Genomic DNA, 26,309 nt, shown 5'->3' with positions numbered 1-26,309 from the left:
GAGATCACCGTGAATCCCACCACTTACTAAGCGTGTGTTCAAGTGAACTTTCCTTGCCTCTATGAGGCTGGATTTGCCCATCTTCCCTAGATAGTAGTGATGCTAACATGAACTTCATAGGATTGTCCTGCCCAGTAAATGAGATCATGCATCTAGTGTTGGGTAGAATAGCTGACAAATGAAAGAAGAAATAAAGGGAGAGATGAGAGTGGGGTGGGGGCAGGTCTGGTCATGAAAGGCAAGGGCAATCTGTATGCCTGAGAACCATAGAAATCAGCCCATGGGCCTGGTAGAGCCTGGGCCTGTGTGTGATTTTGTGTTTGGCTTACATGAAACCCTGGAGTTTGGCTCACACGGAGCCCCCAGTAGTCTGAGGCCTGAGGCCTGGGAAGCCAAAGGAAGGAGTGGGGATAGGCTGGACGGATGGAGGGCCTGCCACTGGGGACAAGCCAAAGCAAACTGTGAAGGACAAATGGAGCCGTGGCAGCCAAGATGCATTTTGCAAAAACTGTTTGCACAGCTGGAGTCGGACCTGCAAGCAAAGACACCCCCCTCCTTCCTGGTCCTTGGGAACTTCACCTCGGGAGGGCCCCTTCAGGCCAGGAGAAGAGGACCCCGGGCGCCTGTAGGTCTGTCCTGTATCCTAGTTACAGTTCCTGCCTATACCCACCCCCCTCGCAAGGGCAGGAGCCAGGCCTGGTGACCTCCTGGGTCTCCAAGCCAGCAGAGGCCAACCTGGCCCCACCCTCGGGACCCTCCCATCCCAATGCAGAGGGCAGCCTCCAGGTGGCACTGTGCCGCCAGGCTGTAAGAACATAACAGAGGAAGCCACAAATAGCCCAGGCAGGTTGGGGGTGGGAGGGGGTGGTCCTAGAAGGAAAAAATAAGCAAAAGTGAGCCTTCCTTCCTGAGGCTTAATAATGTTGGAGGAAGCCATATTTCTGCAAAAGCAGAAGGAAGGAGTATTCCTCCTCCACCTCCTCCTCCTCTTCCTCCTCCTCCTCCTCCTCCTCCTCCTCCTCCTCTTCTTTCAAGGAAGATTAATACAGGGATTATTGTGGGATAGTATGTTCCTTGAGCAAAGGCACAGAGGCTCAGTCAAGTAGGATACATTTATGGAGGTATCAGTAACTGGCTAGAACAGGAAAGTAGAGGCAAGAGCTAAGGAAGTGGCAGAGACAGTCAGGGCCTCCTGAGCTAAGGACAAGGGTCCAGACAGAGGAGGCCACTGTAGAAATTTGGTAACTATTTATGTGCTGGTCAGAAGGAAGACAAAATGGATAAATGGACAGATTAAATATAAAATCCCCTCTGTGCTATGCCCCAGTCATGCTCTACAACTCTTCCAATACATCGTGACCTCTCAGACCCCGGGGCCTTCGCATTTGCTGCTCCACCTGAATGAATTCTCCCCCTGTCCTCAGCTTCTTCCTCTGGCTTAAGCCTGTCCCACATTTAGAATGGAGTGTGGAGCCCACCAGCACCACCTAGACACAGGTAGGGGCTTTTCCTCCAAATCCCCAGCCCCTAGCACATAGCCAGCTCTAGTTTTGAAAGAGATAGTTTTCTTTTTTCTTTTTTTTTTTTTTTTGGTCCATCGTGGGGCTTGAACTCTGGACCTGGGCGCTGTCCTTTGTGCTCTTCAGCTCAAGGTGAGCGCTCTACCGCTTGAGCCAAAGAGCCACTTCTGGTTTTCTAGTGGTTTATTGGAGATAGGAGTCTCACGGACTTTCCTGCTCGGGATTGTTTTGAACCGTGATCCTCAGATCTCAGCCTCCTGAGTAGCTAGGATTACAGGCGTGAGCCACCAGCGCCCAGCTTGGTTTTCTGTTTTCTTTAACAGAGTTAACTATATCGTTTACTAGATGCTGAGCATTTTACCAATATGAATTCACATAATGCTTATAATAACCCTGTCTCATGCTTCCTGTTACCACCACCATTTGACAAAGGAGAAACCTGGGCTTATGCAAGGTCACTTAGCAAAGTATCAGAGCCAGGGCACATATCCTAGCGGGCTGGCTCTGAAGACTGCATCCTAACCACGACTCTGCTGCCCATTGATGCACAGAGAAATGAGATAGTGAGAAATGAGACAGAGGAAAGGAAGCAAGGCGGGGTTGGGGGTGGGGGAGGAGGGGAGGCAGGGAAGCCCTCTGTGGTGCTGCTGCCACCTGCTGAGGACAGAGGCGCCTGAGGTGGAACACACACACACACACACACACACGCATGCACACCAGGGACAGGACAGGAGCTGGCCTATGGAGACAGCCCCGGCAGATGTCCATTGTCACGCCCCCCACCCCCAACTCCAGGTAGGAAGGAGCGGCCTTCCCCATTCCCACCTGTGCCCTACTCACTGTGGAGCAGCAGAACGCGGTCCTGGGCGTCGATACACAGCTTCAGCTGACCTAAGGAAACAACACAAACAAGCTCGCTTTGGCTCCTGGCGAGGGAAACGGAGTAATAAGGGGCAGGTGTGTCTTGTTCAGCTGAAGCCAGTGGAATATGCCGGTGGGCTGCTTGGAAGGTACCTCAGCAGCCCCCCAGCTCCTCCTCTCCTCCCTGCAGGGTCTCCAGCTCTGGGTCTCCAGCAAGATGGGTCTCTCTGGTGACAGGGTGTTTGCTTCTGCACAAGGCAGCCCAGGAAGCCAGAGCTCACTTGCCAGTGGCAGCAGTGTTGGCAGAGGTGGAGGACCACACGAGGGAAGGGGGATCTCTGGAGAGGGACGGATCTCTGGCAATATCAGCTGCAGTTGAAATGTGCACATCCTCCAGGCTAGCAACCTTCATCCCAGCTCCCTATTGGACATAAACTGCACACCACACATGCCTAGAAATCCAGAAACATGGCAAAGACTTGATAAATCTGTTTCTTGATATAAAAGAGCTACCAGACATAGTAGTGCACACCTGTAATTCCAGCACTTGGCAAGAAGCAGCAGGAGGATGAGCTTGAGGCCAGCCTGGGTTTCAAATTAAGACCTTGTCTCAGAAAAAAAAAAGTGATATAAACCAGTTATAGCTGTATTATGGAATGGAATGGGCTGGAAATGTTGTTTAGAAGCTTTTTAAGAGAGACACGTGGCAGAACAAAACATATGTTCTCTCTCACTCTCAATTTCTGTCTTTCTGTGTGTGCATGTGTGTATGTGTGTGTGTGAATGAATGAATGATGATGAATGAATGAATGGGAGAGGAAGAGATGAAAATTATGGACCAGGGCTAAAAGAGGTGAAACATGAGGAGCTAGGTGAGATTCTTTTTCTCTTGGCATATCTTGATTTTATTTAAATAAAAGGAAAACAAAACAACATGACAGCTGGGCACAGGTGGCTCATACCTGTAATGCTATAGTTATACAGGAGGCTGAGATATAAGGATTGTTCAAAGCTAACCCAGGTGGGAAAGGAAAGGGAAAAGGGAAGGGATGTACCAGCTCCATCTGTAGCAACCTGCCTAGCAGTCACCTCCCTTACCTCCAGCCCTGCGTGTAAAAAGAGCTCCCTCCCTGCAACCAGAGTCAAAAAATGGCCTCCTGTGATGGATGTATTCTGCCAGCTCTAAGTTCTTTTCCCTGGAGTCCAAAGTCTTTTCTTAGCATAGGGACCTCCCCTCAGTGTTCTCTGGAGACGCCTCCCAGCTGGTGGCTACAGCTTGCGCTCTGCTGCTGGTTGGAGGAAGGGCAGGCGAGGTTTGGAGAAGAAAAAGGAGGAAAGCTCTGTGTCTCATAACTCTGCATGAGTCACCCAGCCATGGTGACCTGGCAGTGCCTGGATCCTCATTCTGTGGGGATCAGCTAGTCAGATGCAATTCAGATGCCAGCAAACCCTGCTCCAGCCCTCCCACCCACCAGAGTCCCCACTGTGCTCCAGCCCAGTACACAGGGCTCAGAAGCCCAGAAGGCTCATTCCAGTTCCAGCCTGACTAGCCTCCCTGCTTCTCTCCATTTCCCAGGGTCCATGGCTGGGAGGTGGAACCTAATGACAGAGGAGCCTGCATCCTCAATCTGTGATGGGGTAATGCCATAGGGTGAGGTAGTCCTTGGATGACAGCCTCCGTGAGAAACCAATGTATGATTATCTCAAGACTTGAGCAGTTACCACTTTGGGGTTCCACAGAGCTGAGAAACTTCCAGGAGAAGATGGAAGAGAGAGGTTTGGAAACAGACAAGGCCAGCAGGAATGATCAGAGTTCATCAACCCTATATCTACGATTAGAATGAAACATACTTTGCAAAGCCAGCTGGGGCCCAAACACGTTCGGATTTCCAAAGCCCTGGGAACCAAGGTATAGTGCACAACACCAATGACCTAATAATGGCCTTCTCCTAGAAATCAAGACGTCTCCCAGGCCAGGTGTGGTGACACATGACTGTAATGGAGGAGGGAAAGGTAGGAGGATCACAATCTGAGACCAGCCCCAGGCAAAAGTGAGATCTTACTTGAAAATAATAACAATCATCATCATCATCATCAAAACATAAAAGGGCCATGGAGATGGCTCAAGTGGTAGGGTACTTGCCTAGCAATCTTGAGACCCTGTGTTCAAACCTGGTATTTCCAAAGGAGAAGGAAAAAAAAGTCTTCCAACATAAATGGCCAGTAATCCTATTGGAAACACTTGCTGCCCCCTACATGTGGCCCTGAGTGAGAGAAGGCAGATCTGAAATGCTCAGAGGGCCCTTGGAGAACTCCCAGCCCAGTGGTTTGACAGGGATGTGAACGAGAGAGAGGCTAGAGTTGGAGGAGGAGGACAGGCCTGGGGTGAAGACAGAGTCAGAATGCAGAGGAGTCTGCGAACTCACAGAAGCTGCCTTTGTAGGCCCTGAGCAATAGGCTTTCCTGGGGAGGGACCGCAAGCTCCTCCCCGCTTTTATAATAGAAACCAAGCTGGCAGACCAGGCTCCAGGTTCCCTAGTCAGTTCTCAGGCCTGCAGATGAGGCTAGATAAAGAATGGGACCTTCTTATGGGCCACATCTGTCCCCTCTGTTCTCCTCCTACCATTCTCCTCCATCAAATGTCCAAGGCCTCTGAAGCCATCTAGCCCCAGATCCTCACGGGAGCTAGAACAGCCATACTGGAGGTGGAAGATACCTCGCTTTGAGTTCCATGTCCAGGGTAAGCCCAGAGCCTGTTCTGGAAGCCAGAACTCTGCCTGACTTCTTCCCAGGCCCCAGTCTTCTAGAATCCACAGGTCTCTAAAAGGCCCCTCCTCTAATGAGAGTGGCTACTCATGCAACCCTTCATGGCTTGCCTTACCAACAGGACGGCTCCCAAGAAATGACTCTAAGTCTAGAGAGAGGAACCACTGAGACATGAGGCTGGGTCCTGGAGTCTTCAGCTGAGCTAGACAATACCAACTCGGGATGTGGCCCTTGATCTCTCTGGCCTTTTCATCCATCCAATTTCTTCTCCACACTTGGAATGTGGCCCATGGGAGCCCCCAGAAGTGTTCAGGCTAAAGTGCCTAAAGCCATCCTCTGTGGGGGTGTGCAGAGACCCTAAAGAGGCCAGTTCCCTTGGGATTGTAGTTGGCCAACCCGGTCTACAAAGGGTCACAGCCATCAGTGCCAACACAAGCTGCAAGAGTATACCAGGGAACAGGGGTCCAAGGGAAAACCAAGTCAGAACAGACAGGGTCTCCTAGGGCTGAGAAAATGTCAGAAGAGGGTAAGTTTCAGAACGCATGAAAAAGCAACAAGCCCAGATTCTTCTGGGCCCAGGACTGAGAGCTGCAGATTCACAAGGCACCATGCAAAGGATATGGGAGTTAGCAAAATAAATTAAATCCAGGGGGTGAGGGGTGACTGGTGGGATAAAAGCTATGCTGGGTCTACCACCTCCTTGATTGACACGGCCTCCTATGAAATACGATGTCAACATGACTTCCCAACCTAGTTTTCCTTCCAGAAACAGTGCTCTGGGCAACAGAAGTCTTCCAGTCCACTCAGCACAAACTAACCAATTAATATGCAGGTCACTCAATGAATTAGATTGCTCTGGAGTGTTCATAAGAAATTATAGGGCCTGGGGAAGCCAGTAAATTAAAATTTCTAAATCTAACACCGTCAGCATCTGACATTGGCTGAACCATAACACCAACCAAGTTCCTCTGGGGCTCAGCCTCAAACATGTCATATTCCCCAACCCTTACCCTCTTCCCTACCCTAGGTAGTGCCACAGTAAACCAGACCCCCCAGGCCAGAGCCCAGCTTCGGGGAAGGCAGGCCATATTTATCACTGTTTACTAAGGACTCAGAGCTCTACTGCATGCCTTTTGTTTTATTCCTTACAAGTTCATGAAATAATTGCTATTTCAATCCTCATTTGCAAGCAAGGAAACAAAGGCTAAGAGTAAAACTGGTAGCACGGTCTAGAAGAGCTGATATTTGAATGAATGTAAGTAGCCAGGCACAGGGCCTATATCAGCTGGTTGGTCCCTGTGGTAGATTTAAAATTTGCCCACAAGATCTTTGATGATCTTCAAGAAGTAGAGGCTAGTCCCTCCCTTCCATCATGGACGTTAGCCATGTGCTTCCTGGTTGGGGGGGTAGGTAGTAGAGGAGAGACACATGTCAATAAGTGACTTCCAAGGACAGTATATAATAAGCTTTAAAAGTTCCTTTAAAAAAATCCTACTGGTTTAATTTCACCCATTTAAAGTATGTTATTTGTTTTCCTTACATATTCATGGGATTGTGCAGTCACTATTAATTTTAGAACATTTCCATCCTCTCTGGAAATCTCTTATTTGCATTATTCCCAATGCCTTTCTCTCCCCTACCCCCACAAGACCCTGTCAACCACCCATCTACTCATTTCTCCATGGATTTGCCTATTCGAGACATTTTGGGTAAATGGAATCATAAACATATGGGCTTTTGTGATTCATTTTATTTGGTGTAATATCACAAGATTTACTGTACTGCAGCATGCACTGATAACTTCATCCCTTCTTCTTGTTGCTGTTGTTGTGGGGCTTGAACTCAGGGCCTGGGCACTGTCCCTGAGCCTCTTTGTACTCAAGGCTAGTGCTCTACCACTTGAGTTACCAGCTCTACTTCTGACTTTGCTTTTTGTTTTGTTTTGTTTGGGGGGGGGGGGGTTGGTAGTTAATTGGAGATCAGAGTCTCAGACTTTCTTGCTCAGGCTGGCTTACAGCTGCAATCCTCAGATCTTAACATCCTGAAGAGCTAGTATTACAGGTGTGAGCCAATAGCCTTTCCCCAATTTTTTTAACAGGTTTTTGGGGGCTGGGAGGAGGGGATTGGGAGAGATTTTTTTGTTTTTGTGCATTCATATTTGTATCACTTGTTCAGAGTGAAGCTAATACTCACCATGAGGCAACTTGAAGGGTCAGCTTGGAGCTCCACCTCTTTTTTTTTTTTTTTTTTCCGGTCATGGAGCCTGACCTCTGGGCCTGGGCGCTGTCCCTCAGCTCTTCAGCTCAAGGCTAGCACTCTACCTCTTGAACCACAGTGACACTTCCGGCTTTTTATGCTTATGTGGTCCTGAGGAATTGAACCCAGGGCCTCATGCATGCAAAGCATGCCAGCTTCCCAGCACCGAAACGCCACCACTTGCCAAGCATCATGTGAATAAGCAAGCCATCTTACAAAGGACCCCCCCCCCAGTTCCAGAAACTCCTTCAGAGAACCAGGCCCTAGCTGACACCCTGGCTGTGACTCCAGAAGAATCCCTAAACAAAAAACCTCACTCTATGCTCCTCTCCAGCTCTGGACACAAAACAGTGCAATAATAAATGTTTGGTCTTTTAAGCCAATAAATACTGGGACAGATTGCCTCCATAATTAGGTCACTTAAATTGGATCTCAATTCTGAGGCAACTTTTCAACTTTAAAAGCTGAAACGACAAAATACAATTTGTTCTGTGGTTTTGTTTTGATTTTTGTGCACTTCTGGGCCTTGAACTCGGGACCTCTCACTCTTACTTGGCTTTTTCACTCAAGGCTGGCACTACCACTTGAGTCATACCTCCATTTCCAGCTTTTTTGCTGGTAATTTGGAGATAAAGAGTCTCAGCGACTTTTCAGCCTAACCTGGCTTCGAACAAGGATCTTCATTTCTCAACCTCTTGAACATCTAGGATTACAGGTATGAGCTACCATTGTCTAACAAAATAGTTTTAGGATACACCCGAATTAAGAAACTTCTGTTTTTGAAGTTTTTTATTAGCTTAATAGAGAATGTTAATAGATGTAAACCACACCATTGCCACTAAATTGCAATATGTAAAACTGAAACATGTTCACCAAAAGGTATCCCAGGACCTTCACACTACTTCATCTGAAGAACAAACATTTTTGTTTTTAATACATTTGTATACATTATATAAATTTTGTATATGTCTATTTGTATGCAATGCTACTATATGTAGAAAAGTTATATCATTCTGTTTTTTGTGATGTTCCCTTACATTTTACTATGTTTTAAAATCACAACTATAAGTCAATTTTTTTTTCTTGTCAGTTGTAGGACTTGAACTCTGGGCCTGGGGACTGTCCTCAGCTCTTCAGCTCAAGGCTAGCACTCTACCACTTGAGCTACAGTGCCACTTCCAGTTTTCTGGTGGTTTATTGGAGATAAGAGTTTCTGTCCAGGCTGGCTTTGAATCACAATCCTCAGATCTCAGCCTCCTGAGTAGCTAGGATTACAAGCGCCTGGCTATAAGTCAAATTTTAAGTCCAACATTGTTAGTTTTGTAAACTAGCATCCTCATCTACTTATTATTAAAGTTTGTTCTCCATAATTAATTAAATATGTGGCCTTTTATTATGACAAGCATCTGTTAGATACTTGCTTATAGCCATCAGCCATATAAGAGAATCCTTAATTGGGGCTGGGAAGTTGGCTCAGTGGTAGAGCGCTTGCCTTGCATGCCTGAGGCCCTGGGTTCGATTCCTCAGCACCACATAAGCAAAAAGAAAAAAGCCAGAAGTGGTGCTGTGGCTCAAGTGGTAGAGCACTGGCCTTGAGCTGAAGAGCTGAGGGACAGTGCTCAGGCCCAGAGTTCAGGCCCCACAACCGGACCAAAAAAAAAAAAGAGAATCCTTAATTTATTTTCATTGTGTTTTTCATTTGTGTTATGTCTCAAACTACCAAATAAGATTTTCCACAATACAACACTGGAGAAGAACCTGAGGAAGATGGGAAAACTTTCCATGTTAATGGATCAGATAAATTAAGATTGCAGAAATATCTATACTCCAGAAAGCAATCCATAGATGCAATGCCATCCCCACCAAAATAGAAACAAATTTCAATCTTACAAATTCATATCGAAGCGTACGAAATTCAGAGGGACCAAAGCAATTCTGAACAAAAAAGAGCAATGCTGGGACTACTACAACATATTGACATCAAAACTACAGGCTGATAGTAACAAAACCAGCATGGTACTAGCACAAAAACCAATATGTAGATCAATACAATAGGCTGAGCAAATAACATGCTTTTCATATCAGGAAACATAGATTTTATCTCTACTAGAAATGAAGCAGAGAATTCATAACTACAAAAGATTTCATTTAAAAAAGTTTCTAGCTGGTGAGCTGGTGGCTCACGTCTATAATCCTATCTACTCAGGATGCTGAGATCTGAGGATCAACATTCAAAGCCAACCTGGGCAGGAAAGTCCATGATACCCTTATCTCCAATTAACCACAAGAAAAACTGGACATGGAGCTTTGGCTCAAATGGTAGAGCACTAGCCTTGAGCAAAAAGAGCTCAGAGACAGTGCCCAGGCCCCAAGTTCAAGCCCCACAACCAGAAGAAAAAAGAACATTTCTAGCTATGCACCTGTGGCTCACACCTGTAATCTAGCTATGAAAGAGACAAGATCTGAGGATCCTAGTTCAAAGGCAGCCCACTCAAGAAAGTGTGTGAGTCAGGTGCCGGTGGCTCATACCTGTAATTCTAGCTACTCAGGAGGCTGAGATCTGAGGATCGTGGTTCAAAAATAGCTTGAGCAGGAAAGTTCTTGAGATTCTTATCTCCAATAAGCCACCAGAAAACCAAAAGTGGCATTGTAGCTCAAGTGGTAGAGCACTACCCTTGAGCTGAAGAGCTCAGGGACAGTACCCAGGCCCAGAGTTCAAGCCCAAGGACCGACCCAAAAAAAAAAAAAAAAAGGAAGTCTGTGAGACTCTTATCTCCAATAAACTATATATGTAATTTATGTGCATATGAATTAATAATAATAAACAAATAACATTAAATGAATAAAAATAAAAATTTAAAGCTAGAGTAGATTTGTGGCTCAACTGGTAGTATGCTAGCCTTAAGCAAAAGAAGCTCAGGGATAGCACCCAGGCCCTGAGTTCAAACCACAGGACTAGTTAAAAAAAAAAAAGATGTTTCTATTCACCAGAAGAATGATAATTATAAATTTGTATGTCCTTAACATCGCTTCAAATTACATAAAAGGAAAACTGACAGTTACAACACCAAGTACAAGTATACAGTTACAGTAGAATTCTCTTCTACTTTTTGTCAGTATTAGAGATTGAATATAAAGCACATGTTACCCAAGAGCTCTACCACTTATGCCATACTTGAACCCTTTCATTTGTATTTTGTTTTTGAAATAGGACTTCACTAAATATCCCAAGCTGGCCTCAAACTGTTGATCCTCCTGCCTCTACCTCCCAAGTATCTTGGATTATAGCCATGTGTCACCATAGCAAGAATTTTTTTTTTTTGTCTGTCATGGGGCATGAACTCTGGGCACTGTCCCTCAGCTCTTCAGCTCAAGGCTAGCACTTTACCACATGAGCCACAATGCCACTTCCAGCTTTTTCTGCTTATGTGGTGCTGAGGAATCAAACCCAGGGCCTCACGCATGCAAGGTAAGCACTATACCACTGAGCCACCTTCCCAGCCCCTGTAGTAGGAATTTTAACACACCTATATCAGTAACTGATATAATTGTGTGGGAAAATCAGCAAAGAAACAGATTATTAGAACAACATAATTAGCAAGCTACTTTTTTTTTTCTACCTGCCATGAGGCTTGAACTCCAAGCCTGAGCACTGTCCCTGAACTTTTTCACTCACTGGCTAGTGCTCTACCACTTTGAGCCATAGCACCACTTCCAGTTTTCTGGTGATTAACTGGAGATAAGAATCTCATGGACTTTTCTTCCTGAGCTGGCTTCAAACCTTGATCCTCTGATCTCAGCCGCCTTCCTAGCTAGGATTATAAGCAGGAGCCACCAGTGTTCAGCAGCAAGCTACATTTGACACATCCTACCACTGTAAAATTCTTTGCAAATATGCAGGGATTTTATAAAAACTGGCTATCAAGCTGGGCACCAGCGGCTCATACCTGTAATCCTAACTACTCAGGAAGCTGAGATCTAAGGATTATCATTCAAAGCCAGCCTGACAGGAAAGTCTTTGAGGCTCATATTCAATTAACTAGCAAAAAAAGCCAGAACTGTAGTTGAATTTATTTGTTGAAGTTCTCATACATAATACCTTTAAGTCAGAGGGAAGAAGTTAGGAAGAAACAACTTTTGAGGAGGAATATATTTCCTGTTTACTGAATGTGTATGTGGGACAGAAACAGAGACAGACAGAGAGACAGAGACAGAGAGGGTCAGAAAAACAGAGAGAAGGGAGAGAAAGAGATAGAGGAATGGACAGAGGGAGAAAGGGAAGGAAAAAGAGAGGAGAGAGAGAAAAAGAGAGAGCAAGAGAGAGAGAGCATTTCCTGTTTATGTCCTTTATCTATTTTTTTCTGATGAGGTAGGTCTATTTTTTCCTTATCAGTCCCAACATACACCTATTAAACACTAGCTGTAAAATGTAATGGACCACTTCCTTGCTTTCGTGGTCATAAGCACACAGAAATACACTGACACACAGCTGTTCTCTGACTTTTGCTTTGCCCTATCATTTGGTAAATAGTGCTTAAACTGTTTGAATAAGGAACCCCTGATATTAAATTTTTTAAAAAGCCAGAACTAGAGTGGTAGATTGTCAACCTTTTGCAAAGAAGCTAAGGGACAGCACCCAGAACCTGAGCTCTGGGATTGGGGGAGGGAGGAGAAGACAAGGAATTATCAACAAGCCTGAAATGTTGAATTTCTGAAAACTCCCAAGCAGATGGACTCAGAATGACAGAAAAACCCAGAGAGGACTCTGACCAACAACTGATGAGTTCCTCAGAAATGGATGGGTGTTCCAAGCCAGGCCTGGCAAGCCTGCCAGGCTCAGAGCGGCAGGGCTGGAGACAAGGATTAATGGGCAGCTGGCAGAGACACGCTGCAGGCCATCACAGGGAACAGCTGGTGGGCATCTGTGCCCAAGCTTTATTCGTACTACAGAAAACAGATTGTTCATTTCTGTGGCTTCCAAAGAGAAGCAGAAAGGGAAGAAGGCCCCAGTAAACACTGTTGTGCCACAATAAACATGGAAAAAGGAAAACCTTGCTTAGCCAATCTGTGCCATTCACAGATACAATCCACCTTCACAGCTAAATCTCTTGGTGACACAGGAACTCCAGACACGCCTCTAGATGCTGTATTTAAGCTGTCTCCTATGGTTTCCATCCTGCTGGTTCACTGTGGGCACACATTTCTCAAGAGAAGTGGGTGTGCCATCCATGCCCATGGCTACCTGCAGCCTGTCCATCATCTCTTGGCCCACACACTCTGTTCTCTCCCCTGGCCCTTCCCTACTTCTGGTCTACTCCACCTCAGGTAGGTTCACAATTCGGTTCATAGACCCCCCCCCCAAGTAGGTTAATAACTTGGCTTATCAGGTAAGCCAATGAGTTTGAATCCTTTCAAGAAGATATTCTATAAATATTGATCCAACATTTTTGTGAACTATATAAAATATGCCTAAAATTTATAGGGAAAATTAAGGGATGCAGAAAAGCCAAAATAACTTTGACAAACAATAACAACATTGAAAGATTTATGCTTCCTGAATACAAAGCAACAGTAATCAAGACAGTGTGGTTCTGGCATAAGGACAAGCAAAACAAATCAATGGAATAGAATTGAGAGTCCAGAAATAAACCCATGAGTCTATTATCAATTACTTGTTAATAAAGGTACTAAGATCATCCAATGGGAACATAACAGTGTTTTCAATAAATGGTGCTGGAACAACTAGTATTTATAATTAGGGGAATGAAACTGGAGTACTGGAGATGTAGCCAAGTGGTACAGCATTTGCCTAGTTTTTGCAAGGCCCTGGGTTCAATGCCTAACACCACACACATACACACACACAGAGAGAGAGAGAGAGAGAGAGAGGAAAAAGAAAAAGAAAAAGAAAAATGAACTGAACTATTACACAAAAATTAACTCCAAATAGATCAAAGACTCAAATATTTAAGAGTAGGAATGTAAACTGGGCGCCGGTGGCTCATGCCTGTAATCCTAGCTACTCAGGAGGCTGAGATCTGAGGATCATGGTCCAAAGCCAGCCCAGGTAGGAAAGTCCATGAGACTCTTATCTCCAATAAACCACTAGAAAACTGGAAGTGTTGCTGTTGCTCAAGCAGTAGAGCACTCGCCTTGAGCTGAAGAACACAATGACAGTGCCCAAGCCCAGAGTTCAAGCAGTAGAGCACTCGCCTTGAGCTGAAGAACACAATGACAATGCCCAAGCCCAGAGTTCAAAAAAAAAAAAAAAAAAAAAAAAAAGAGTAGGAATGTTGCTGTGGCTATGGCTCAAAGTGGTAGAGTACTAGCTTTGAGCAAAAAACTCAGGGACAGTGCACATGCCCTGAAGTCAAGCCCCACAACAACAGCAATGTGTGTGTGTGTGTGTGTGTGTGTGTGTGTGTGTGTGTGTGTGTGTGTGTGTATACATCTATATTAGGGACTAAAATATTTTTGAAAAAAACAACAGTTCTATGATTTAGATCTGACATAGATTGACATTAAATGACATTAAATATACAAGCAACAAAAGAAAAAAAAGCCAGGTGCAGGTGGTTCATGCTTGTAATCCTAGCTGCTCAGGAGGCTGAAATGTGAGGATTCCACTGGCAATCTGTGTGGTTTAATGGACTAGTGTCCTCAGAAAGACTGGAGGGGAAACCATGTAAGAACAGGACAGTCCCCACTCCTGCCCACTCTTGCCTGCCTTTACATTTGCCCCATAGCTGCCCATTCAAGCAGCTAGAAAGAAAAAGGAGTGGGTTATAAACCTATATAGCATTTGATCTCAATTGTGTTAAGATGAGAGAATAACACATAATAATAATTATTATACATATATAGTAAAGGAATGAACATTACTGACATTATTTACTTTGGGGAGGGGGGAATATGACATTTGAACTCAGGGCCTTGTGCTTGCTAGGCAGACACTGTACACTTTGAGTTACACCCCAGCCTTACCTTATTTACTTTGTAATCAGGACACAGCTAAAGTAACAAGGCTTCACTGCTCACTGTTTCCTGATCATTCCCAGATTCTGGACAACTCCCTTGTCTCTCAGAGCCCCACATCTCACTGGGGTTAACAGAACTGCCCTGTAGGAGCAAGAGCACTAATCATGGCACCTGGTGAGAATGCCACAAATCAGTAGTTCATTGTTCTACTTATTCTCCTCCACCAGCCAGACCAGTGAATGCCAGGATGCCAGATCACGGCCCATCTCCAGGAGCTAACCCACTGCTTTTCCAACACTCCTTCTGCCCCTGCAGAAAACAGCAGGTTGTAAAAAGCCATGTGTGTTGAGCAGAAGTGAGCTGGAGAGGAGGGAGGCCAAGAACCCCAGCAATGGCCTCACTCCTTGGGTGCTCAGCCTTTGAAAGCTGGGCAAAGTCCAGTTGTGTTGCACTAACTGTCTGGAACTTCAGAAGGAAATTGCATGCAATTAAAACAAAACTCTGCTGGTCAGGTCATCTGGGAAGGCTGGAGCTAGGGTCCCAAGACTGCTACTAGCCCATGGGAGATCTTCCTCCCTACAGGGAGTTGCAGGACCCATGAGGAAATGGCGGGCTGTGCAGGGCTGCCCTCTGGAGAAGAGGTGTCACCTGTGGCTACTTGAAGCCAGCTTTGCTCAGGCCTTTGGGGGAGCCCACTATCTAGAGGCTTTTTACTATTCAGCTTTAGTGGGAAGACAGTCCTGAAACTCTCCTAAGGTCTATCTGTGTGGAGAGAATCCTCCCCACCCCCTAATCTGTTGGTCAGATGCCTGATGGAGAAGCAGGGTTACAGCCTCCAAGGTGAGCTATGAGGAGGTGAAGCCACCAGAACCAAAGGAAAGCGAGTGAACGTTATCTCTAGAGGCTGCAACTAGTGAGCCAGTGGGGAACTTGGTGGTCTCTGAACGATTAACTGGGGTGTGATTATTTCAGCCAAGTGAGGCAGAACCAAGTGCATCTGGCACCAGGGGCGGGCGACAGGTGGTGTCCGATGGCTGGCTCGCCGGGGGGGGGGGGGGGGGGGGGAGGGCGGGGAGGGGGGGAGCAGGGCGTCCTTCCGGATCGCAGGAGGAAGGGTCCAGAGAAGTGTCCCAAGTAGAAAAGGCACCTGCTCCCTGCCTGCCGCCTGTCACTATGGGGGCTGGCCGATCTGGGCCCCGAGGGAGGCGGCCCCGCGCCCCCACCCCGGCAGCCGGCCCCCCAGACACTTACCAAAGGTGGAGAGGTAGAAGGACAGGTTGGGGTGGGCGCGCTGGCTGCCGAGGGAGACCCGGTGCAGGGAGCGCTGCATGCTTGACCACCTGTAACCCGAGATCTTGGCGGTGTTGCTGCCCGTCACCGGGGCAGCGGGCTCTCCTACCCCCAGCGCCAGCGTCCCGGCGGCGGCGGCGGGCGCAGCGGAGCGGGAGGCCCGCCCGGCCGGCCCGGGCGTTGGAAGGGCCCGGGCGCGCCTGCCGCTGATTGGCCCGCGCTGGTTTGAATGGGGAGATTTCCACCTGCTGGAGCCGGAGCCGGAGCCGGAGCCGGCGCGCTTAGACCGGCCGCTGGCCACCGGGCTCATCACTACACACGGGGACCCCCTGGCTCGGACATCTCACTTTAGGCTGGAAGTGCCAGCCCTACGGGGGCCTGGGCGGGCTTGGCCTGCTTGCCCTGCTCCCCTAGACCGCAATTAGCCTGTTTTGTAACCCAGCTTTGAACTCAGACCTGTAATCACCAGGCACCAAGCAAGGGCAAAGGAACAACCTCCTGGCCCAGGGCAGTAGAGTTTGGCAAAGAACAGGACATCCCCATACTCTGCAGCCCCCTTCTCTGCCAGCCTGGATTGCTCTCTGTGTCTCTGTCTCCTCTCCTGTCTCCTCTCTCCTCTCTCTCTCCTCTCTTCTCTCTCCGATTTCCCTCCCTCCTTCCCTCTCTCCCTCTCCTTCTCCCTCTCCCTCTTGTTCTCACTCTGTGTGTGTGTGTGTGTGTGTGTGTGTGTGCGCGCGCGCGCGCGCGCGCGCGCGCATGTACCAGTACTGGGGCTTGACCTCTGGGACTGGGTGCTGCCCCTTAGCTTTTTTGGTCAAGGCCGGGGCTCTACACTTGAGCCATACCTCTACTTCCTGCTTTCTGCTGGTTAATTGGAAATAAGAGTCTCATGGACTTTTCTGCCCTGGCTGGCTTCAATCACAATCCTCAGATGGCGGCTGCTTGAATAGCTAGGATTACAGACATGAGCCACCAGCACATGGCCTGGATTGCTCTCTTGAGCCTCCTCTTAGACTAAGAGCAGCCTGGCACAGGTCCAGATGGGAGCAGCTTGCTCTAGCCAGCCTCACGCTTCCCTCTGCAGCCTGGTATCATCAGCCAGCAAGGCAGGACCCCTTCATCTAAGCAGGAGCAGTCTGAAATCTCCCCAGCCTGGTATAGGGAGGCAGAACTGAAGGGTAGGTCAGTCCATGGATTTGTCAGCAAACATTCATGAGACACCTCCAGGAAGTGGTTTCACACCAAGACATCTGCTCTGCAAATCTCTGACTGCTGTCACTGTGGGAGGGAAAGCTGCTGGTCCCATGTAAAATCTAAAAATGGGAAGTGTTGGAGTTTATCCCTCGTCCCTGACTCCATTGCCAAGTGTGTATTTGTGGCTCAGTGATCTATGCACTAAAGACAAGATTGGGGGATGCAAGAGAGAAGATAAACATGAGAGGAGAGGGTGGGGGGGCAGGGGGAGAGAGAATATGAACCATTTGCCAGGAGCTGAGCTGAGTAATCTAATGCCAGGAGCTGAGCTGAGCAATCTTCACATATCATCTCAGATTTAGCTTTCACAGTCAGACTAGGAAGTATTAGCTGTAATCAACCGGGGAGAAATCTGAACCTCAGCCAGGTACTCGTGGCTCCCTCCTGTAATCCCACTTAGAAGTCTGAGACCTGGAAGATTGCAGTTCAAAACCAGACTAGGCAGAGAAGTCTGAGAGACTCCCACCTCCAATTAACTAGCAAGATGCTGGACTGGAGACATGGCTCAAGTGGTAGAGTACCATCTGTGAGCAAGTAAATCAAGCAAGAGCTCAAGGCCCTAACTTCAAACCCCAGTACCAGCATAATGGAAAGGAAGGAAAAGGAGGATGGAAGGAAGGAGGAAAAGAAAGAAGGAAGGAGAAGGAAAGGAAAGAAAAGGAAGGTCCTTTGTTTCTCCTCAACCTCCATATATGCCCCATGGCCAACAGCAAATGGAAGTAGCAGAATTGCCTTCCTTTTTTTTTTTTTTTTTTTTTTTGTTAGTTATAGGGCTTGAACTCAGGGCCTAGGTGCGATCCCTGAACTTCTTTTGCTCAAGTCTTGAGCTCTACCACTTTTTGAGCCACAGAGCCACTTCTGGTTTTCTGGTGGTTAAGTGGAGATAAGAGTCTCAAGGACTTTCCTGCCTAGGCTGGCTTTGAACCACAATCCTCAGAGCTCAGCTTCTTGAGGGGCTAACATTACAGGGATGAGCCACCAGTGCCAGGCTCAGACCAATCTTCTTGAGTTAACTATGAAAACTAGATACCACAGGTTCCAAGGGCCACCAGCAGGGTACAGAAACTAGAGAAGGATACTTGTAGGTAATAGCAAACTAGGGGTCCGGCACAAATGAGTCATATATAAACTGTCAGATTATTTGAATCCTGGCACCTTGTACAACCCTGTCCTGCTCTCTCTCCCCTGAATCTTACACCAGAAGCTGCAGGAACAACAGCTCCTTCTCCAGGCCCCAACCTATTGACAGATGTACTTACCTGAACCCTGAACCTGGGAACGCCTGATTCTCTTCCTAACTGGAGGAATCTGAGTCCAGGCATCCTTTTTGTGCAGGGAAGTGGCTGGGGCCAGCTGCTCCATCTCATCGGGGACAGTTACAGTCTCAGGCACAAGTCACAGGAAGTGGGCAGCATCCTGTGTCCTAAGGTGCTATACACCTGCAGGAGTAAGATCAGAGCATGAGGTAGGCACCACCAGAAGAGCAAAAAATGTTTGCTCCCAGCCAGAACTAGAATGCATGGCCTTCCCCGCATGCCCAGGGAAGAGGAGGGTGATACATTCTCCTCATGGCTCCACAGGGATCACTGTGGACAGAGCCTAGGACCACAGGGGACTTCCTTGCCCTCAGAAGGTTGTGAACAACCTGCAAATGCAACACTCAAAAGGATGAGACCTGGGGCTGGGAATGTAGCTTTGTGGTAGGAGTGCTTGCCTAACATGCATGAAGCCCTGGGTTCGATTCCCCAGTAGCACATAAACACAAAAAGCCAGAAGTGGCACTGTGGCTCAAGTGGTAGAGTGCTAAGCTTCAGCAAAAGAAGTTCAGGGACAGTTCCCAAGTCCCTGAGTTCAAGCCCCAGGACTGGTCAAAAAGAAAAAAGAGGATGTGACCTGGCAGGAGAATGGTAGAGTTTTACTGTCTGCACATGGCCTGGAATACACTCTCCAAGACCCACACTGGGCACTTGGCCCCTACTCAGGACAAAGATTCACTGCCTTGAGCTTCCCTCTGGCCTTCTTCTGCAGCTGACCAGTGAATGCTGGGAAGGTCTCAAGGCTGCCTAATCCTCAGCAGACCCTTCTGGATGGTACCACCTTCACCACCTGCAATACTTTTACATCTACCAAAAAGCTGGGTTTTGTTTGTTTGTTATTTTGGTGTGGGTTTTTTTTTTTTTTTGGTGTGTTTTGTTTTGTAGAGCCTGGAGCCTTCCTTTGCTTAAAAGCCCAGGTTGCCTATTTCTCAGCAGCTATAGGTCAGAAGTGTATGGGAGCCTGGACAGTGAACTTGGAAAGAGACTTGCCCTATGTACCTACATTGCCATACACAGTTGGCATCCAGAAAGTTTGGAGATCCTGGTTCTCTCTTCCTCAAAAAGGCAGGGGAGTTTGAAGTGCAAGCCTGGCTGTCTCTGACCTGCCCTGAACACTCCAGCACCCCCTAGGGGCCTCCGCAGGTATCTGTCACTTCACCCACACCCACACACTTTCCACATGTGTAGAAACATATCACACACCACTATACACACATATGCACTCCACACAGAGACACATCTCATGTACATATATATAGCACACATACACATCTGAATAAATACTCCAGATATACCTATTATATGTATTCAAGCTAATCCACACATTGTGTGTGTCACATACACAAGAATACAGGCATACACAAAATGTATTTAAATCCAGGCATTGGTGGCTTGTGTCTGTAATCCTAGCTACTCAGGAACATGAGGATCACTGTTCAAAGCCAGCCCAGGTAGGAAAGCCCACGAGACTCTTATCCCCCAATATACTACCTAAAAAGCCAGAATTAGAGCTGTGACTCAAGCAGTAGAGCACTAGCCTTGAGGAAAAGAAGTTCAGGGACAGCTCCCAGCCTTGAGTTCACACCCCAGGCCCTGAGTTCAAGCCCCAAAGGAAAAGGCACAAAGGAAAAGAAGCACTTAAATACATTACATACACATACATGTAATGTATAATGCCCTGTCTCTGCTACTGCGCTAGTTTGATGACTCTTCAACTGAAAAGTAAGGATACATGTAATGTATAATGTATGTAATGTATATCTATAATGTGTGCATAGACGTATGTATTTGTAATATATGTATAATATATACATGTGATATATAATGTATAAAAGATACTACATTCATATACACGGAATGGTTATAGATATTTTTTACAGACTAACTTTAGAAGAAATATTTGGATTTGAAAAGGAAGGATGGATTTTTGTTATTGACTACAAAACAACCTAGTGGTTTAAATCTAATAAAAAATAAAAATTTTTCTAAATAATAATAAATTAGACTACTAGATATTAAATATTATTTTAGTAGTATACTAGAAATAAAAGAAAAAATCAATGGAATAGAGTAGGAAGTCTGAGGTTAAAAAAAATTATTTAGGGACTGGGAATGTAGCTTAGTGGTAAAGTACTTGCCTAGCATACATGAAGCCCTGGGTTAATTCCTCAGCACCACATAAACAGAAAAAGGCAGAAGTGGCACTGTGGCTCAGGTGGTGGAGTGCTAGCCTTGAGCAAAAGAAGCTCAGGGATAGTCCCCAGGCCCTGAGTTCAAGTCCCCAGAACTGGGCGTGGGGAGGGGAAGAAAGAAAAATACGTTGATTTCAAAAAGTGAGAAGAACCAGGGGCCTATAGCTCACAGCTGTGATCCTAGCTACTTAAGAGGCCGAAATCTGAGGATCACAACTTGAAGCCAGCCTTGGCAAGAAAAGTCCATGAGACTTTTATCTCCAACAAAAAGCCAGAAATAGAGCTGTGGCTCAAGTGACAGTGATAGAGCGTTACACTTGAGTCAAATAGGTGAGGGACAGCACCCAGGCCCCGAGTTAAAGTCCCAGGACCAGCATACACACACACACAAATAATAAAAATAAAAAACTACAAAGGCATGGGGCTCACTGGGTGCTGGTGTCTCATGCCTGGAATCCTAGCTACTCAGGAGGTAGAGATCTGAGGATCATAATTTGAAGCCATGATTTGAAGGCAGGAAAGTCCATGAGCCTCTGACTCCCGTGATCCACCAAAAAGTAAGAAGTAGAACTGTAGCTCAAGTGGCAGAGCACCAGCCCTGTCCCTGCTACTACACCAGTTCGATGACTCTTCATCCGAAAAGTAAGGATAGAATGAGATCAGGACCAGGTGACTAGAAGGAAGATTGAATACATAGAATTCTGACTTTAGAAAGGAAACTGCAGAGGGTACCCCTTACAGAGACACAAGACCTGGGAAAGAAAGCGGGTCTGGGGGTAAAGTTCCACTGGTAGTTTGTTATGTGCCAGCTAAGTGCAGTTACGGTACATGAATAACAATATGCTGGACTGGAGTTCAGAAAAAAATTCTTATAGCAACTCCCAGGGAAGCCACAGGCATGGATGAGAGAGCCCAAGCAGGATATTTCACATGAGAAGAAGGCACAGGATAGAACCAAAATGAGTACCCGCTGCAATAACAGACAAAAGCCAGAAGAGAGAAGAAAAGCTGGGGAACACACTGAGGAGCAGATAATCGTCAACAAGGTCAAATACTGTCGGAGGTCAAGTGGGTTAATAGCTACGAAGTGTCTATTGAATTTAGCAACAAGGCAGCCATTGTTGACCTTCCATCCCAGAACAAAATGCTAGAAGGCAAGCGCTCCACATGAATGAAAATGTACCAAATTTACTCTAAAAGGAAAATAAAATACCCTGGGCTTGAAGCCAGAGAATATTCTTAGGTCAGGATTGTTTTTTATTGTTTTTTTTTCCTTGTCCTAAATTTGACCAGCTGGAATGCTTTGTTAAGTGGGACTTTATTCACCCTGGAAATGGAGGATTTGCCTTTTAAGAGTATGCTGCCTCTTCATCTTCAAGGCAAAACCAGTGTCCTTTGAGTTCTTGGCTCTCTACGGGAGCAGATGCTACAGAAATCATTGGCAAACTTTAACTCACCTCTGACCAAAATACACAAATGGTCTAAGTGGGAACCAAGTAAAAACTGAAGATTCCACTGTGAGCTGACTGACCTTGCTTCAAAGTGAAGGAGGCCAGGGCATCTTTGGCTCACGGATCAGGGATCAGGATACCAAAGAGGAGAGAGCCACACAAGAAGTTCCAGAGATTTATTTACACACACACACACACTCCCTCCAATCTTCTGCAAAGTGTTGGGGAGCTCATGAGTATGAAGAAAGTACCCAGGTCTGGGAAAGAACTACCTAAAAGATCCCCTAGTGTAGGAGACAGTAAGTGGAATTTTCAGAAGACTCTTATCTCTAGTATTAGATTCAATACTGTTCTAATTCTACAAATAAAATGTTAAAAGCAGAAAAAACAACTTGGAAGACCCCAAAAGAATCAAACTGATCCTAGTAACTTGATTGCATTCTAGAACAAACTTGAGAATATTTATAGGAATACAAATATATCCAGCACCCAACAAAGTAAATTTCTTCATTTCTGGTATGTAATAAAAAGTTATTAGGCATTCAAAACAGGAAAATACAACCATAATGAGGAAAAAAATGTAATTGATAGAAATGAACCCAGAAATCAAAACAAATGATAGAATTAGTAGACAAGGTCATTCTGTAATTCTAGCTACTCAGGAGGGTGTGAGATCAGAGGCTTGGAGTTCCAAGCCAGGCAGGCAGGGAAGTCCAAGAGACTCTTATTTCTAATTAAGCACCAAAAAGAAAAAAAAAAATCCAGAAGTACAGCTATGGCTCAAGGGGTAGAGTGCTAGCCTTGAACTTTTACAAAAGCTCAGGGACAGCACTCAAGCACCAAGTTCAAGCCTTAGGACTGGAACACAAAAAAAGTTATTATAACTCTAGCCGGGAGCCTGTGGCTCATGCCTGCAATCCTAGCTTCTCAGGAGGCTAAAATCTGAGGATTGCAGTTCAAAGCCAGCCAGGGCAGGAACATCTGTGACTCTTTTCTCCAATTAACCACCAGAAAACCAGAAGTGGCTCTGTGGCTCAATTGGTAGAATGCTAGCCTTGAGCTAAAGAGCTCAGGGACAGTGCCCAGGCCAGAGTTCAAGCCCCACAACCGACAAAAAAAAGAAAGTTATTGTATATTGTATATGTTCAAGAAGTACTTTAAGAATGTTGTTATGGGGCTAGAAAATATCTTTCCAAAATGAAGGAAAATCAAGATTTTGATTGAATGTAACATCTACAAACATGTACTATGGCAAATGATCTTTCAAACCAGAAAAAATGATACCATCTTGTAGCATGGATCTACACAAGGAATAAAAAGAATGCTAGAAAAGGTAACTATGTGGGCACATATAAAGAGGCTTTTTATCTGGGCACCGGTGGCTCACACCCATAATCCTAACTACTCAGGAGAATCAGATCTGAGGATTACAGTGAGAAGTCAGTTTGGGCAGGAAAGCCTGTGAGACTCATCTCCAATTAACTACCAGAAAGCCAGAAGTGGAGCTGTGGCTCAAATGGTAGAGCGTTAGCCTTGAGCACTCGGGGACAGGGCCCAGGCCCTGCGTTCCAGCCCCCAAACTGGTACACACACAAAAAGAGAAGCTTTTAAAAATCATTTAAATTTCTTTAAAAAACCAATATAACTGAAGGGAATGGGTGACATTGTCCAAAAAGAAATGTACTTTTGTCAACCCAGGCAGGAAAGTCATAAGACACTTATCTCCAATTAAACAGCACAAAACCAGTAGTGGAGCTGTGGCTCAAAGTGACAGAGCACTAACCTTGCACAAAAGAGCTCAGAGACAGAGCCCAGGCCCTGAGTTCAAGCCCCACCACTGACAAGAAAAAAAAAAAAAAATATATATATATATATATATATATATATATATATATATATATATATATATCTTTACCTGATTTATGTAACTGTAATCCCTCTGTTTATCACCTTTATAATAACAAATTTTTAAAGTTACCTAAAATAGGATAATATGCATGGGATGAGATAACATTGACTAAAAAACATCCAGAGCTCCCTACATCCTGGAATAAACTGTTGTATGCTGCCTTGTTTACATTCTGCTGTGGTCATTGCAAAAAGCAAGTTTCAGGGAAGCTCTTAGCAAGTTAGCATTGGTGGTCATGTGGGACTGTGGATTCTACTTATGGAAAGAAAAATAACAATAATGTGCAGATGTTTAGTATAAAATGCACCCACCACAGCTGTGGCTCAGTTGGACTGCATTCACAGAGACCATTCTCCAGGGAAAAATTCACTGACCACCAAGGAACACATGTAGGTTTCTTTAGTGGAGTGTAAAAGAGAAATGGTATGTAATCATTTCCTTTGTTTCAAAATTCTTTCCAATCTTGCCCCCACCACTCTGCAAACTAGTTCATTTAGTTAGCAGTCTATTGACTTGTGATAGTTTGGGGGCCTTAAAGGGTCTAGGTGCTGTCCCTTAGTGTTTCTTTGCTCAAGGCTGGCACTGTACCACTTCAACTACACCTCCACTTCCAACTTTTTGTTGGTTAATTGAAAATAAGAGTTTCATAGCAAGGCACTAGTGGCTCACACCTATAATTGTAGCTACTCAGGAGGCTAAGAGCTGAGGAGCACAGTTCAAAGCTAAGCCAGGCAGAAAAGTCTGTGAGACTCTTATCTCAAATTAAACCACCAGAAAACCAGAAGTGAAGTAATGATTCAAAGTGGTAGAGCAGGGGCTGGGAAGGTGGCTCAGTGGTAGAGCGCTTGCCTTGCATGCATGAGGCCCTAGGTTCGATTCCTCAGCACCACATAAGCAAAAAAGAAAAAAGCTGGAAGTAGTGCTGTGGCTCAAGTGGTAGAGCGCTAGCCTTGAGCTGAAGAGCTGAGGGACAGAGCCCAAGCCCAGAGTTCAGGACCCCTCAAAGTGGTAGAGCACTAGTCTTGAGCACTAAAGGTCAGGAACAGTGCCTAGGCCCCTGACTTCAAGCCATACCTGACCAAAAAAAAAAAAAAAAGTCTCATAAAACTTTCTTGCTTGGGCTGGCTTCGAACTGTGATCCTCCTCAGATCTCAGCCTCCAGAGTAGCATGGATTACAGGCATGAGCCACCGGTTCCATTACCAGGGAATTATTCTTTTTTTTTTTTTTGGTGGTCATGGGGCTTAAACTCTGGGCCTGGGCGCTGTCCCTCAGCTCTTCAGCTCAAGGCTAGCACTCTACCACAGCGCCACTTCCCATTTTCTGGTGGTTTATTGGAGAAAAAGAGTCTCATGGTCTTTCCTGCCCGGGCTGGCTTGGAACTGCCATCCTCAGATCTTAGCCTCCTGAATAGGTAGGATTACAGGGGTGAGCCACCAGCACCTAGTTCAGGGAATTATTCTTAATTATAACAATCACCTGCCTATTCTTGGTGCTCATCCACCTTGCCTTAGTTTTCCTTGCACTTCCCTGACAATTCTTCTGCTTTATGGCTTTTCCTGCCTTCTAATGAATGTGTACACCATGCTGTCCCCTGAGCCCCTCCCTTGCTCAGTATTTTCTCCCTCTGAGGTCTCATGCATCCCTACTGCTACTCTCACTGGTTCTGAGTGATGACCCACAGATTGTCTTTTCTTTCTTTTTTTCTTTTTTCTTTGTTTGCTAGTCCTGGGGCTTGAACTCTGGGCCTGGGCGCTGTCCCTCAGCTCTTCAGCTCAAGGCTAGCACTCTACCACTTGAGCCACAACACCACTTCCTGCTTTTTCTGCTTATATGGTGCTGAGGAATTGAACCCAGAGCCTCATGCATGCAAGGCAAGCACTCTACCACTGAGCCACCTTCCCAGCCCCGTAGATCATTTTTGAAATGCTTGGTTTGTGCTGGTCACTGGTGGTTTGAAGCTATAATGCTAGCTATTTAGGAGTCTGAGAACTGAGGATTAGGTTCAAAGCCAGCCTTGGCAGAAAGGTTTGTGAGTCTGTTTTCTCCAATTAACCACCAAAAAGCTAAGGGACAGCACCCAGGCCCTGAGTACTGGCACACATGCACCCACAAAAATGCACTTGGTTTCATCCATAAAAAGGAGTGTAGGGATGGTAAGGGGAAACAAAGGAGGAGGCAACAATGCTTGATAAGAAATGTACTCACAGTGGCGCTGTGGCTCAAGTGGTAGAGCGCTAGCCTTGAGCTGAAGAGCTGAGGGACAGCGCCCAGGCCCAGAGTTCAGGCCCCACGACCGGACCCAAAAAAAAAAAAAAAAAAAGAAATGTACTCATTACCTTGCCCATGTAATTGTAACCCCTCTGTACAGTAGTTTCACAAAAAAAAGGGGGGGGAGTGTACCCAGGTACCAGTGGTTCATGCCTATAATCCCAGCTACTCAGGAGAATGAGATCTGAGGATCAAGGTTCAGAGCCAGCCTGGGCAGGAAAGTCCATGAGACTCTTATATCCAGAA

General features: G+C 46.0%; 1 protein-coding gene across 4 annotated transcripts in view; it reads right to left on the bottom strand.

Moving 5' to 3' along the window:
* The window catches only part of Rgs3 (regulator of G protein signaling 3), a 139,385-nt gene extending 113,294 nt beyond the window's left edge, over window positions 1–26,091 (bottom strand). The window contains exons 1-3 of one of the 4 annotated variants that reach the window (XM_070012028.1): window positions 26,001–26,091; window positions 18,185–18,364; window positions 2,361–2,411 (exon numbers count right to left, since the gene is read on the bottom strand). In XM_070012028.1, coding sequence (XP_069868129.1) covers window positions 2,361–2,411; window positions 18,185–18,287 — 154 coding nt within the window. In that variant the 5' untranslated portion in view covers window positions 18,288–18,364; window positions 26,001–26,091. Of the gene's footprint in view, window positions 1–2,360; window positions 2,412–15,632; window positions 15,790–18,184; window positions 18,365–26,000 lie in introns of those variants that run through there. The other 3 variants (XM_070012030.1, XM_070012045.1, XM_070012029.1) reach the window with 3 other exon arrangements.
* Between the last annotated feature and the right edge of the window lie 218 nt (window positions 26,092–26,309).

The sequence above is a fragment of the Dipodomys merriami genome, unplaced genomic scaffold (assembly GCF_024711535.1).
Source record: "Dipodomys merriami isolate MVZ:Mamm:240054 unplaced genomic scaffold, mDipMer1.0.p SCAF_11, whole genome shotgun sequence".
Lineage (NCBI taxonomy): Eukaryota > Metazoa > Chordata > Mammalia > Rodentia > Heteromyidae > Dipodomys > Dipodomys merriami.
Note: the sequence above shows the minus strand (reverse complement) of the source record. Positions and strands in the feature narration are given on the sequence as shown.